The 15,682-nt window shown below is 41.1% G+C and overlaps 1 protein-coding gene across 2 annotated transcripts in view; it reads left to right on the top strand.

The window, feature by feature from the left end:
- The first annotated feature begins 3,219 nt into the window (after window positions 1–3,219).
- The window catches only part of mgll (monoglyceride lipase), a 42,235-nt gene continuing 29,772 nt past the window's right edge, over window positions 3,220–15,682 (top strand). Inside the window, exons 1-2 of one of the 2 annotated variants that reach the window (XM_030733334.1) lie at window positions 3,220–3,311; window positions 5,669–5,804. In XM_030733334.1, the coding sequence (XP_030589194.1) occupies window positions 5,677–5,804 (128 nt within the window). In that variant the 5' untranslated portion in view covers window positions 3,220–3,311; window positions 5,669–5,676. Of the gene's footprint in view, window positions 3,312–5,652; window positions 5,805–15,682 lie in introns of those variants that run through there. The other variant, XM_030733333.1, reaches the window with a different exon arrangement.

The raw sequence follows: 15,682 nt of genomic DNA, 5'->3' as shown, positions 1-15,682 counted from the left end.
CAGTGTTTATTAACTGTAAAACGTCTAGATTCAAATCAATCAATCAAATAAATGATATGTATAGATTTTTTCCTTCAGTGTATTTTTAGACCAACTCTGTTTCCTGGGGGGTTTTGTTGTTGTTATTTTTTTTTACTTTCAATCACCAAATACATGCCTGCATGGATGTATTATTTATGAAAATTGAAAAATGTGGCAATGTTCGAGCTCTTACTTGGAAAAATAAATATTATTTTAGATCACTTCCCTTTGTTCATTTCCTTTCAGAACAAAGGCAGTCTTAATCACAAGGAAGACCTTGCATTTTGTGACACAACAACAGGAAATCTCTAGATACTTTTAAAAACATCTGGACAGATGACAGTTATGGATGCAGGATATTCTGTTCAGTCTCTAATGAACTGGCTGCCTTAAAGCTGCTTAAATATACACAGATACCATTCATCATCTTTTAGAAACTCTTTAACATCACGTGTGGACAAAAGCACATGTGACTGAATAACTTCCAGCTGTCTTTGCTCTTAGATCTGTCCATGTCTGCTGTTAGTTACAGTTATGGACGTATATCCACAAGCAGTTAAAGATGAAGAAAAATATTTATTCCCAGTGTTTCACCCAAAAGATTTGGCATCAATGTTAACTAAAACCAGGTATAATGAGTCATTGTTTATTGGAATAGGAATACAATGAATCATATTTAGCTGTAACAAAACAGGCCATTTTCCAGTAAAGGTTTCCATTAAAATGCCCTTTTTGTTCTTTGGCACAAAAACAAACCTCCCCTATTTTCTATGTATTTACTTTCAGAGGCTAAAAAACATACAGGCTGTACACTTCAAATAAATAACACCATGGTTCTGCTCTAGCACTCAAAGTATGTTTTGCTTAGCGGCCATGTGAAGAAAAAAAAAAACTATGCTTTGAAGTCCTCTCGGGTTAAAAGATTTTGTGTGTTCAGAGAACAGAAAAAAAAATGACTACATCTACGTAACTGTAACAGGGTGAAAACTGAAACCAGTAGAGGTCAGGTTTGATATCTTTAGAAACGCAAGTGATTGTTAATAATGCTCTAATATTGTCAGCTGAATATACAAACAGCATTTAACTTAAAGCTGTCATGTTGTTTTCTTTCCACTTCTTTTCTAACACATTCACTACACCAATTTAAAAAGGTAGACCTAATATAAACTCAGGGGCCACTTCATTAGGTACACCTGTTCAACTGCTCATTAACACAAAAGAAAGAGAAACTGTCCAGTGAGCAGCAGCAGTTCTCTGGGCTAAAACGCCTTGTTGTTGTTGGTCAGAGGAAAATGCTTTGGACTGATAGGATGGTAACAGTAACTCAAATAACCACTCGTTACAGCTAAGGTGTGCAGAAGAGCATCTTTGAATGCGCAATGTGTCAAAATTTAAAGCAGATGGGCTGCAGCAGCAGAAAACCACAGTGGGTGCCACGCCTGTCAGCTAAGAACAGGGAACTGAGGCTACAGTTCAGACAGGCTCACAAAACATTAGAGGATTGGAAAAGTGTTGCCTGGTCTGACGAGTCTTGATTTCTGCTGTGAAGGTCAGAATTTGGTGTATCAGTGGTTGAGGCTGGTGATGGTGGTGTAACTGTGTGGAAGATAGTTTCTTGGCACACTTTCAGACCCTTAGTACCAGCTGAGCATTGTTTAAACACCACAGCCTACATGAGTGTTGCTGCAGACCATGTCAATGCCTTTATGATCACAGGCAACTCATCTTGTGATGGCTGCTTCCAGCAAGATAACGCACCGTGTCGCAAAGATCAAATCATCTCAAACTGTTCTTGAGCATGACAGTGAGTTCACTGCACTCAAATGGCCTCCGCAGTCACCAGATCTCAGGCTAATAGAGCACCTTTGGAATGTGGTGGAACGGGAGATTTAATCATGAATGTGCAGAAACTGTGTGATGCTCTCAGTATGAACCAAATCTTTTAGCAGGGTTTCCAGCAACTTGTTGAATCTATGTTATGAAGAACTAAGGTAGTTCTGAAGGCAAACGGCAGTCCAACCTGGTACAAGAATGTACCTATTAAAGTGGCCAATTTAATTAATGGAATGCTATTGATTGTCCTGCAGAGACTGAAATAATGACTTCTTTTTTTAGTCATGTCTACTTCCACTTCTGCTTGTGTATCTTCTTATTTATGATTGTGCACACTGTGTACATCATCTCCACAAAAATGTCAATTTTAGAAACTATACTTGGAAGCACTGTATACTTTTATTAGTTATTTACTAATAAAAGTATCTCCGGATGTATCAAAGTTTTGCACGAAATGGGGTGAAGTGCTTAGACTGTGGTAGCTTTGTCACTAATAAGTATTGTTACAATAGTCACTAAATGCATATATAGTTTAATTTTATACTATATATGCAATTAATGACATAATGACTATAGTAGAATAGTCACTACTATTTAGTGACTATATTACAAAATCACAAATGTGTGAGAGAAACCGTGTAATTGTTATTTTTCCACCATTGCAGGTCTGTGAGTTTGCTATGGCTAGTTCTTTTGTCATTTTCAGATGGTAAGCACACTATGCTGATTCCCTTCTATATTTTTGTCATACCATTTTCATCATTTCGTGTAAGCATCTGGACTTTTCTTAAGGAAGGCTGCTGGGAGCATGTACATGAGAGAAACCCTGTGAAGGTTCTGCCCTCATAATAGAGCAGAATGTCACAGCGCCAGGAAGAACTTGTTCATCTACATTTCAGAATACGAGTTTTTTTGTTTGTTTTGTTTTTTAAATTACACAAAACAATACAGACAGCATCCTTACCGGGCAGATAATCTATTTACAAAATCTATATTCCGGTACTTTAACCCTAGATCTGAGACAGATGGGGCTGTTTTGGAGGACAATGATGAACGACTTGCTTTGTGGTCTCAAATGAAGTAGAGACTCGATTGCAAATAAGGGGAGAGAGATGCCCATGGTACTATTAATAAATAAATATTAATGGGTCTGGCATGTTCAAATGTGAACCACGTGGGCTCAACCGCGCTGTTTTCTTTTTAAGTGTGGGCTAAATTAGACTAAACAGAACGGGCTGTAAAAGAGCTGCATCTCCGCCTCTGGGGAAAATATGTGTGTGCGTGTGAGTGTGAGTGTGTGTCTGTGTGTGTGTGCGTGTGAATACTTTAGTTTCTCCCCAAACGCCGCCGATTGCATTCTTGTCTTGACGGGCGGCGAGAGGAGAGCGTCGAAGCCAGAGGAGAGAGAGAGAAAGAGAGATTCAGGCTGAAACTTCACTGCAGACGCTCTTGAACAGGTTAGTTCCGCCTCGAACGCCTCATAGTCTTATAATATTCTTATGATATTCTTATAATATTCTTTTAATACTTCTTCATATAGGTAATTACAGTGCTGGGCAATACGGACCTTCTGGTGCGTTTCTCCAGCATCAGCACATTATGATGGTTTTAACCATTGTAACTTGTAGTTTTGTGGGGATTTTAGCGCATCCGGTATCATCTCTTGTTTCATTCATCATTTCATCATAAATGTTAGTGTTACTGTTGCGGCGCATATGTCCACCACAAGGCACCGGTATCGATACGCAGCCAAAGCAGTGGAATCGATTAATTGCAGGGGAATCAGTATCAGATATGCACTGCTCTTTTTATTGGCGCATGCAAGTGATCCCTATAACTGTGCATCTCAGTTATTTGAAGTATTTCCCAGTGGACGAGGATGAAAATGTTTGATTGCAGCATAAATGAAAACAAAAGGGATGTTTTGGGCACACATGCGTAAGTGAATTCCAATAATGATCTTTCCACACGTACGCATGCTTATTTCCGCATGTGTGCGGCGCATGAATACTGTTAACTGAGTTATGCGCTCTCTTATGAGCCTGTCATAAGCAGCTGACACGAGCCACGTCTCTCCCCACAGGACTGGGAAAAAATAAATAAATAAACAGACATGCAGCGAGGGAAAACAATCAATCACAATCCATTGGCTCATATCTGAATATGGATGTCCGGCTTGGTGAAACATAACTGGTAGATGGAAATTCAGAACGGAAATACCCATGTAGTTTACTCATATTTGATTCACTAAGTATTTCCTATGAATAAAGCCATAAATTAAATTAACCTATAAATAAAGAAGAGGCGGGTTGGAGGTCGCTGAACCTGAAAGAGGACACACGATACCTCAGGAAATTGCTTCACACCAAGGCTATTTTTACCTTCGGAGGTTTGTCAGGTGTTACGCACACTGTCCTCCTCATTGTAATGCTTCATATGTAGATATATATGTATTCAGCTGGGCCTAAAGCTAGAAAAGCCTCATCGATGATGCAAGACATGAAGGAAGAGAGAGGGAGAAAGGAGGAAGGGGAGAAGGGGCAGGGGTGTTGTGCAGAAGAAAGTAGGCTTTCTTCTGTGTGTGCGTGCGCAGCTTTGCTCCATTTGTAAGTAGAGAAGGAATAACTGGAGAGATATATCCTTTTTTATTTTTTTACACTCAAAAGTTTTTGCGCTGGCATTTATATCGTTAGTAATCCTGTTTCCATAGTTTATAACTTGTGAAAATCTTCTTTCGGCTGCTGCCTTTAGGGGTCGCCACAGCGAATCATCTGCCTCCATCTCACCCCATCCCTAGCATCCTCCTGTGTCCTCACCAACCCTCTGCACGTCCTCCTTCACTACATCTATGAACCTCCTCTGTGGTCTTCCTTTCTTCCTGCCTGGCAGCTCCATATTCAACATCCTTTGTCCAATATACCCACCATCCCTCCTCTGCACATGTCCAAACCATCTCAGCCTCGCCTCTCCAACGCCGTCTCCAAACTGCTCAGCCTGAGCTGTCCCTCTGATGTACTCATTGCTAATTTGAAATTTGTGAAAATGAAATAAGTAAATACAATATTTTTTTATTATCAAAGATTGTCTGTGCTTTACAGTGTGATAATGCAGTTGTGTGACATCCTGGGTGAAAGATAGCCTGTCTAAATCGAATTAGAGAGAGGGGTTAAATAAAGAGAGACCACGTGGAGAAAGTGGGTGTGTGTGGTGTGTGTGTGTGTGTGTGTGTGTGTGTGTGTGTGTGTGTGTGTGTGTGTGTGTGTGTGTGTGTGTGTGTGAGAGAGAGAGAGAGAGAGAGAGAGAGAGAGAGAGTATGTGTGTGTGTGTGTGTGTGTGTGTGTGAGAGAGAGAGAGCGAGAGAGAGAGTGTGTGTGTGTGTGAGAGAGAGAGAGAGAGAGAGAGAGAGAGTGTGTGTGTGTGAGAGAGAGAGAGAGAGAGAGAGTGTGTGTGTGTGTGTGAGAGAGAGAGAGAGCGGAGAGAGAGAGAGAGTGTGTGTGTGTGTGTGTGTGAGAGAGAGAGAGAGAGAGAGAGCGCCCATATGGTCTCGTGACGTAACGCCGGACGCTCCAACAACGTCGCCTCTGCTTGTATGTTTGTATACGTGTGTGCGCGCTGCTTAGGACCCGCAACAACATCCTAAGCTGCATACACTGTCATCACCGCTGCATGCTTGAAACGCGCGCCAAAGTAAATAAATAACAACAATAAACAATGAACGCCGTGACCGCCGCATCCTGCCTCCTCGTCGCCGGCTTCAGCTGCTACCTCTACGGCAGCGACGTGTTGTCATCGCTGTTCCATGTCTCTGTTGCAGACTCCTCCATGCCCGAGCCGGGAGCTGATCCGCGGCGAAGTCCGCAGGGAGTCCCCTACACTGACCTGCCGCACATCGTCAACGCCGACGGATTGCACCTGTTCTGCCGCTACTGGGAACCCGCCGGTCCGCCGAGGTCAGTGAACCGAGGGGAGGGGGGATTGAAAAATGTGTGTTTCACTCTGTGTGTGTCCTTCTGTTTGCGTTAGAGCCACGAACTTATAATCTATTGGTCTGTAAAGCAATCTTTTGCTGGTATTTTAAAATATTCTGTGCTGTTGCCAGTAATCCCGCTCACATGGTTGTTCTCCGTCCTGGAGTCACATGATGACATTTTGATGGGGTCCTGCAAGTTAATATTTAGACATGCATGCGGCCCTTTATTCACCTACAATTACACAGCTTGTTCACTGTAAATCTGAGAGTGTAAACCAACACCAGGCACCCTAGTACCAGTACACAATTATGTGTAGCCTATTGGTTCCAGGGTACCAGTACACACAATCTGAGTTCCAGTTATTTGTAAAAAATAACTTTCAAACAGCCACCCAGAAGTCATTTGAACTCTGTGACTGGTTAAACAGGTTAACGAGCTCTCCAATCAGAACTCCTTATCTTCTGTGCTGCCACAGGAAAACCAGTATATGTACCTGCAAATATGCTTGGAGCCATAACAATGGATGATTAAAAACAAGCTGTCTGCACTAAATCTGCATGGGTGAGACTCTTTGTGTGCTCAGAAACATATTAATTGTGTTAATCTCCTCATAAAGGGACTACCAGATGCACCAGTGACAAACACTGGGTCATGGTGACCGCCCAGACACACACAGATCCAGGATCAGTCGATCTTCATGACTATATCAGCCATTGTTGAATTAGTTTGTGTCCTGCAAAGCAAATCTTTTTGAAACAAAGCTAATAATATCACACTATTATCTCTTCTCATACACCCATGATTTGACAAAATCAAAAGCCTTTTACCAAAGACAGTAAAGCAGCAGCTCTTGACACAAACGTTAAACCGTAAAGAAATCACACACACGGCTGTTTAAGGAACCTCGTATGGCTTTCAGCATATTTCTTCCACCTGAGCTGCAACTGCTTATAGGGACACATAAGGAAACTGATGAATGAGAGTGCCACTCCAGACGGCAGCTCCTCTTCAAAACTTGTCCAAGCATGAGGTAATGCTGTTTTTACAACACCAGCACCCCCCCACCCCCCACCCCCCGTATTCCCAGGCCCTTGTGTTTTTAAGGTTGTTTCCTTTTGCCTTTCCAACACCAGTGAACAGCATCATAGTTCATTTGCAAAAGGCCTGAAATCCTGACTCATCCGGCATTCTGGTGTGTGAAAGAGTGTAAATGGCGTACACACACACACACACACACACACACACACACACACACATACACACGCACTTCTGACCGGTTAAATAGTAAAACTTTCCAGTCTGCTGTTGGAGGCTGTTTTGCTATGCCCACCCCACATTTTGAAGTCTGCCCTGTCTGCACATGTGTCTGTGGCAGGGCATGAAATAGAGCACAGATGCACACATTCATTTGCAAACCACAATGTTGCATGCTGGGTGAGAGCGCAAGAGGAGAGATGTGGAAGTACCACAAAACATCTGGAATCATTACTGCTCACCCACGTGTATACGCACAGGCTCACACATCTCACTCATTAACTGACACCGTGTCTGTGCCTCTGCTGTGAAACTGTGTAATTGCTACATAAACTCTGGCTTATAGTTTACCGTAACATGTGTGAATGTATGCGCGTTTACTCTGCTCGCATACTTATTCTGCACTTATACACGGGGCTGCTTATGTGTTCATATCTGTGTATGTGAGTAATAAACCCCAGGTAGCTTTGTACTGCAGAAACATTGAGACAAACATTGTTACATGTAATTGCACACAGTGCCACCGAAGCCTCACTGTGGTTACACAAAAGCCCATAAATAGCCTTCTAATGCTAAATGGACTGCACTTATACCTTAGTGCTGCACATGCGAGCTGCTTGCCTGCCCTCGGGAGCAACTTTGAGTTTAGTGTCTTGCCCAAGGACACTCTAACAAGTAGAGCCATATAACAACCAACTCTCTGTGTTATGGACAAGCCACCTTAGCCAAGTTGCCACCGTCATCTGCCTTGTTTAGGAAATACAAAACAATTGTTGAAAATGTCTCTCATCCCCAATGTTCCCATTGCCAAAATATGCCAAATAAAATGCATTCTAGTGGTTCATTATATCAGCTGCTGATTTCTCGTCTTAATCGTATTTAGTGGAAGTTAAAAGCTGAATCACTGCAGAATTAAAATAGCTGCAGAGTCCTCCGTGTTGTAACACATTTAGAGCTGAGCTTTGCCTGGCTTATATAAGAGCTTTCTCACTGGAGGCCAGCCAGTGAGCATGCTAAAACTGCATGCAGGGACGGTACAGAGAGACATGCAAGAGTCAATGTAATGATGTAATGTGTATTGCCCAACTCATATTTTAAAGACTGATGTATTGTGTATTTGTATAGCTGAATGCAGCTTTTTTGCTTGGTGTTTTGTGTGCAAATTTGACAGCCTCCTCACATATAACATCAACCTTGTGAAGGGAGGAAAACCTCAGAAGCTGCATTAAAACTTTTACAGGATGATTAAATTCTTCCCTGGAAAATTTCTTGATGAATTCTTCAGTTTTATCCAGGCTTATAAAATTATTTTAGTTGAGCCAGCAGCTCCTGTACACTGGGCAAGGTAGGCTTATGAGTTTTTTAAAAGTAGCATCTCCCAAAATGTGACATAATCTATCTCTAGTCTATCTCATAATGCCTTAGTTCAAACTCAAAGTTAGTTGTCGAGGGTACAACTGCTGAGGACAAAGCGAAACACTGTCTGTGTTACAGCCTACGCTTAAGAAAGCCTCTGATAGTAACCTCCTGTTTGTACATGTTTCACAATGAGATTTCTGTAGTCTGGATGGTGGATCCACAGACTCACAGCTACCCACTCACTGCAGTAATCAGATTAGTAATTTAACACAAAGTGTCACTGTGTGTCTGAACCAAATTTATGAAATCTAGTCTTTGTAGGTGCAGCTTAGCCACAAACTTACTGCATTATTTGCTTATATTAAAAAGTGGCTACAGTGGTTATTATGAACAGGAAACAGGAATCTTAAGCAGAACTATATCTGAATTGGTATGTACTTTAGGGAAAGATGAATGTGTTTTAGGGTAATAGATTATTACTGAAAGCAGTAGGGGCAATTATCTTTATCACTCCTGTGATAGAAATATAGTCATGTCAGCCTCAGTAGCAGCTGCCGTAACGATAAGCTCTGACGATCAAAGAAATCTCCAGGCAAGGAATTTTGTCTTTTGACAGTTTATTAAAAGCAGCAGCTCAAACTCCAAAGACTTTACAAAGGTTTGTGTGATTATACTGAAGAGTATATCCATGATAATGACTATGTGTGATCATGTAGGGGTAAAGATAATTATTTTTATTTATCAAGTTTTTGCCAGTGAATCAGAAAATAATCAAAACTACAGCTTCATAAAGACACGGTGACTTCAGAGCCATCTTCACCATATTTGTTAACATCACAAAAGTTATGAGGAGAGGTGTCGTAACCATGGCAGCAGGCCAGCAATTAGTGACTCATATATATGTGTGGGCCAGGTAGTTTATTGCATTTAATGTTTGATTAGCAGAGAAGCGGAAACTGAGCGTACCGTTTAACAGAAAGCGTGTGGATGAGAAAGACCCGTACAAAGTGTGTTCAGCGTGACTTTTGAGGGAAACCACGCGGTGGTTTGATGACTGAATGTTTGCAGGAAATGGACGAAAACATTAGTAACCACAAGGGAAGTGAAAGCACCTTCAGCTAGAAGCAAGACTATAGTAGATTTTAACACAAAACCAACCATCAGTTAGCCACTGATGGTTAGCCACACATACTCATGAATCTGAGACTTATTTAAAAAGTTTCAAATATGCAGTGATGGCAGCTTTGTCTTCAGAATGTATCTGATGTGTTGTGAACGTGCCTCAGATACAGTTCACGACCGGTGCAGCAGCCGCAGATGACGACTGGAGCTGAGAAATTTAAAACCACTGCAGTTATGTGCTTGTTTTCTAGCATCTCTTTAAAAATTGGACTCTTGGCTCAGTGATGGGTTTCATTTGTGATGACCTTCAAAGTCAGAGCAATACTCTGCATAGCTGACATGCAACGAGTGAGTAAAGCAGCAAAATAATCCTCCTGATACTGATTTTTGTTGTTACATTTGTGTCAGGGAGCAGTGAAGTACATGTAATTAATCAAGTAGATTAACTTTATTTTGTATTAGCCTGCTGGTACCTAGTACATAGTGATTCAAGTAGTTATTATGTTACTTTTTATTTTATTTTTTCACTGTTTGTTATTTGCATTAAGATAAGATGAAAGGTCAAAGGTTACTGGCTTCTGAAAGTTCATTCATAGAAGCAGGAAGTAGGTGAAGGGTCGAGGGGTGGCATGATGGGATATAAACAATGATTGACAGATGTTCCAGCAGGTGTCTAACTGGGGGTTTGAACTCAAATAGACTCTAGTGTATCATTCACACACACACTGTACACCAATATCTTTACACAACACAGCATGATGATTGGATACAAGTGACACATACATGCGTATACGCACACTTTGTGTAAACAGGCCGCGCTGTCATCAGTCTTTTTACTGAACGTCCAAACAAGTTTCCTTGTGTGTTCATGTTTCTGGTGTTTCCGCTGTATCCATGTAAGATACTTTATGGAGCCCACAGATGCACTGCACAGTATTTCCTTTCATGTTCGAGCTTGGGGGGAATTTATGGCTGAGTAATTAAATGTATAAAATATGAGGGCCACTTCCCAAGTGGGTGATTCCAGGTGCCAGCTGAGATAATTTACTGTAAATGGATATAGAAAAGACAAAAAAGAACTGACTCAGAGTCTGCTACTGAACAGTAATATACTTTTTGCATTATTATCACCTGCAGCAGCCTTTAAATTAAAATAAGCTGAGGTGTGGATTTTCCAAATGAAAGTATAAATAACACAGACACGCACATTTAGGTGGTTAAGGAAGGTAATCTAATAACACCTGTGAGAAGAGTGACATGTTGCAGCAGCAGGTAGTGATAAAATACATCATATGCAAATACAGTTATAAGAAAGCAAAAAGGTGTTGGGGACATGCAGTATGTTTATGTAAAGCTACAAACATTAAAAGCTGTAGTGTTTCTTCACAGTTGGTTTAAATGAGGGAACAATAGCATCCAGTATGCAACAGGTGTAAGTGCACACCTGTGCAGTATGACTTAAATGCCAAATGATTCAAAATTATCTGAAGATAGCTGCAAACATATTTCAAATCTAGTTAGAAAGACTGCATTGGAAATGCAGGCCCCAAAGTAGGAACTTGGATGACTAGATCTGTGCTCGCTGACACACAGGTTAGAAAACCTGACTATACCTATGATTTCCAGTTAGACTAAGGACATGGTTCAAAAAGGACCCTTCAACACCAGAACCTGCGTCTACCTGCATGCATTTCGACTCCTCAGGGAGAATCATTTCTACTAGAAATGAAAAATCTGATCATCACACTTCCCAAAGATGGACAGGGATACAGAAAAGACAGTGACCAACTATTGAATCAGTCAAAACCCAGCTGCCGCAGTAAAGAATACAGCACAGCTTAACACAGCCACTCTACAGCTTGTGTGGCTCTGCTTTTAAAATGATGCCACAGGCAGTGCACTCCCTGCACCGTCAAGCCCCATAAACCTTTGGGTTTAGTGCTTCATTCTTGGCACAGGAGAATTTTGTGGCAGCTCAGAAAGTATGCATGTAAACATATCTTTTAACTTTAACTTTGCTAAAGAAAAAGTAAAAGTCTAATATTGGAAACACCATTTTTGGTCAACTGAGGTCAGTTTACATTTTTCAGCTCAGATGGTATCCGGCATGTTTGGTGTGAACCTTCAGGACTGCCACAATAAATGTTTAGAGGTGGGAGTGTGAAATGTAATGGCTAATTACATTTATAGGTACTGTAGCACCAGGGGAGCCTGTGGATATACCAGATTAGTGACTGACAAGATGACTCCCACAGTCTCTAAAAGCCTGACAGAAGTGGAACATTCCAGCATGTTAATGATTCAGAGCGCGCAGCAAAAATCAAACGGAAAAAGGAACAAAATGAAACGAAACTATGACCTGGTTGATTGATTTGATTCCAATAGATCCCATTTGGGGTTATTTTAAAGAAAAAGGTTGAGCTGTAGGAAAACCATCTTTGTGTGCATCACTCATGTCCTCCGAACTGAGGGGGATTGAATCCATTATTAAGGCTATCCGCACCAATAACAAAACATTACAGCAATCCTTGTTTTCACACAATGCAGGATTATTAAAAATCTAACTTTCTGCTCTTTCTTTTGATACACAGTGCTTAACAAACGCATTAGACACCGCCCAGGGTAAGGTTTATGCTACAGCTGCCCCAAATTAACAGTATTGGTAATGACCAAAATCATTTTTATGTTTCTGCAATGTTTAGTCCACCAGTAGGTGCAAGCTGTTACCCTGCTTACTCAGTTTGAAAGTGATGTAATTAATGGAAGGTGAAACAGTTCTGTATCATTTGACATTGAAGCTAATTAGCATTAGCTTGATGCTACTTAGGAAAAAAATAACTTTTGAGTTGCCGCAATCACTGCATCATTTTTTGCTTCGATTTTCACGGTGTCTTTAAATGTCTCTGTTGTGTAGGTTGAACATTTTCATTTCCATCAAAGTATGTGGTATTCCTTTCATTCCAAGCACATTACCCAGTCCCTTTATTTCCCCATTGAGATCTGATGTATTTTCAAAGTCTTCCTTTAATTTTTTGAGCAGCGTATGTGTAGACATGTATGGTAACGTTGTTCCTCTCAGGACGTTTTCCATTGGATGCTGACCTTGCAGTATCAGTTCAGTGTATTTATCTTTTGAAGGAGATATGAAGCCCCACTGTGTATGTGCATCTCACTCCTGAGCTGAAATCTTTGTGTATGAAGGCAGACAGCTGGCTGTACTGTGACATTTATTTTTTAAACCTTTCCCAAACAAGCGACTGCTGTTTTTCCCGTTATTAATGCCTGTTTGACATTAAATTAATACTATTTAGTGGCAGTTGCACACATGTACTCTTCAGCAGGAAAATAATGTGCATCTTTTAGTTCAGTTTAACTGATAATTTTTATTTGAAATATTTCACAGTGGAGAAGAGAATTATTTATACATGGACTGCAAATATTTAGTTGGTCTTTTTGGTTTAAGTTTGTATTTTGCTGGTGTAAACTTTCCCAGTAAACATTTTGACATTAAATAACTGTTGGCTGACCGTCTTTCCTCAATATTTAGTCTTGGTGAAAAACAGCAGCACTGACCTCTGAGACACGAGTTTGCCTTCAGCACCGCCTGGAGCAAGAGAAACAATCAAATGTTGTATTCAAAACTGAATTTCGTTATTGCAGTAGTCTGATTGCTAAGTAAAAGACCACTACTGTACATAGAAACATCACCCATCCATCTACTGTGCAGTGTTTTGCCATCATACTGTGACCAGTTTTAACCCGGGAGATAACATTGCTGTCTCAACCATGTTTGCTGGGTTCCTGCTGAGGCTGCCTGCAGTCTGTCTGCCTCCAACGCTCCCCATCACACAGCAGTCTCTCCCTTGTGTGTGTGTGTTTGTTTTGTTTTTTGTCAAGCACACCCTTGCACACCTTCTATAATAACACCCCCGTTTCTATCAAGCTTTCCATAGCAGTTTGTCACACTTTTTCGCTCGCTCTAAAACTCCTTGTCATTTTCCACCTGTCACATTGTTCTTGTCATATCCATTTTGTTTTGCTCCAAGTGCATCAAATCTTCCTGTCACCTTGGAAGTTACTGACTCATACAAAGTCTGAAGGTCTGAAACATCTGGAGTTGAGCAGACTAGTTCCACTGCAGTCTTTGTGCGTCATGTCCTTATATATTTCAGGTTACAGAGTTAAAGAACAGATTTAGCAGCGCAGAATGTTTTGGATCCTGGATTTCTTCCAGCCGCTTGCTGTTTTGCAATCAAAAAAGATCTCCTGTGGTGTAAAAGGCGTGTTCTAAATATGGACAAAAGAGACTGTAAAACCTGACAGGACATCAGCTGCAAACCCCAAATGATCACTCTCTGTATTGTGATGTTTTTTTTAAATCCAATGAGATTTTAATCACTGTGAAGCTTTCCCAGATTAAGCTCTGTGACTTGTTTAAATGCCCTGTGAAAAGGGTTACTGTGGAAAATGGGCAAGGACTTTTTGTGGTTCCTCAGTTTGTGGGCATCAAAATCCCTGAAACGATTTAACTTTGCATTTGAGTTGGAGAATTTGAGCACTGCTGGTAGGTTCTGCAATCTAGCAGTAAGTCCATCAGCATTGTGTTAAGGGGATTAGCTCCTTGGCTTTGTTTAGGCCTGTGGTTGTTTAGCGTAGCTCTGAGTAAAGTCAGTGGGAGGCATGAGTGTTTTAAAAAGGCTGGTTATAAGCCACGGTGTTCCAGCAGCTGAAACGGTGTGAGAGACAAGTGGGTCTCTGGTTCCCATGAGAGAAAAGACAGAGTGAAGAGAAATAATGAGAAGGGAAAAAAGTCTCTTTTCTTATTACTTAAGTATTTCAACTTTATGTATAAAATAACCAGTGCTCTAATTTATCATGCAAGAGATTCATTACGCAAGTGTAATGAGCCACACCAGGACACAGCTTAGAGTTTATTTGCAGCTGCTCCAGCTTTCAAGACCTCAAGACAAAAACCTCCAATTCTAAACATCATTGATTCAGCAGAATATAAAGTGCAAACGAGCAATGTCCACAAGACCAAAGTGGAGCTGTTTAGCTATAATGCACAGCACCATGTTTGGCAAAAGCCAGACGGCATATATTCACAGTCACCTCATACCATCTGTCAAGCACAGTGGTGGAGCCATGATAATTTGGGCTTGTTTTGCAGCCACAGGCTCTAGGTACCTCTGACCATGATCCTCTGTATAAGAAAGTATTCTGGAGTCAAATGTGAGGCCATCTGTCCAACAGCTAAAGCTTGGCCCAAACTGGGTCACACAACTTGGCAATGATCCCAAACACAGCAGCAAATCTGTAACAGAATGGCTGAAAAAAGTCAAGGTCAAGGTGTTGCAATCAAGTCCGGACCTCAACCCGACTGAAATGCTGTGGCAGGACCTCAAGAGAACCGTGCGTAAATAATTACCCTCAAATCTCAATGAATGGAAGCAATACTATAAAGAAGAGTGGAGCAAAGTGATTCCTCCATAATGATGTGACAGACTGTGCTGTTGCTGCTAAAGGTGGTTCCACAAGCTACTGAATCATGGGCTGTAGTAGGTTTTTCACAGGACTGCACAGACTCCTGTGAAAACTTGACTCTATATTATATGTGTGCCTTATCAGATCTTTGGTAAAATACAGCTGAACTGGTTGGCGTAGTCGTACAAGTGTAAGGTGAAAATTCCACTTACAGTCGAAACCAATCATCCAAAAGCGTATTCTGAAGGGATGTGTGACTGACATTTGACATTTTAAAACTACCACTGCTCGTCTACTTCTCCAATAAGAACTCTGACAGCCTAGTAAGTGGTGTACTTGTCCACTCAGTTAAAGGAAAGGTTTGGATTTCTCAAGGAATAAAATGTCAAAATGTCACAGTCTTCTGAAGTATCAATTGCTCCAAGCAAATGGCTCTTGACTCTTACCAGAGGAGTTTTAGTAAAGTGAAATAGTCTGTCAGCTCTGCAAGGCTGAGCCAACACACCACTGATGCCTGAATATTGTCACTTGTCTGGAGATTCCTGTAGCTGAATGAATATATGAATCTGTTAAGATTCAATTAAATCCTTACATCTCTCACTGTACAGCTGTCAGCAGACAGTAGCTGCACACATGCA

This window comes from Archocentrus centrarchus, chromosome 7 (genome assembly GCF_007364275.1).
Source record: "Archocentrus centrarchus isolate MPI-CPG fArcCen1 chromosome 7, fArcCen1, whole genome shotgun sequence".
Taxonomy (NCBI): domain Eukaryota; kingdom Metazoa; phylum Chordata; class Actinopteri; order Cichliformes; family Cichlidae; genus Archocentrus; species Archocentrus centrarchus.
The sequence above is the reverse complement of the archived record's forward strand: the minus strand, read 5'-3'. Positions and strand labels throughout refer to the sequence as shown.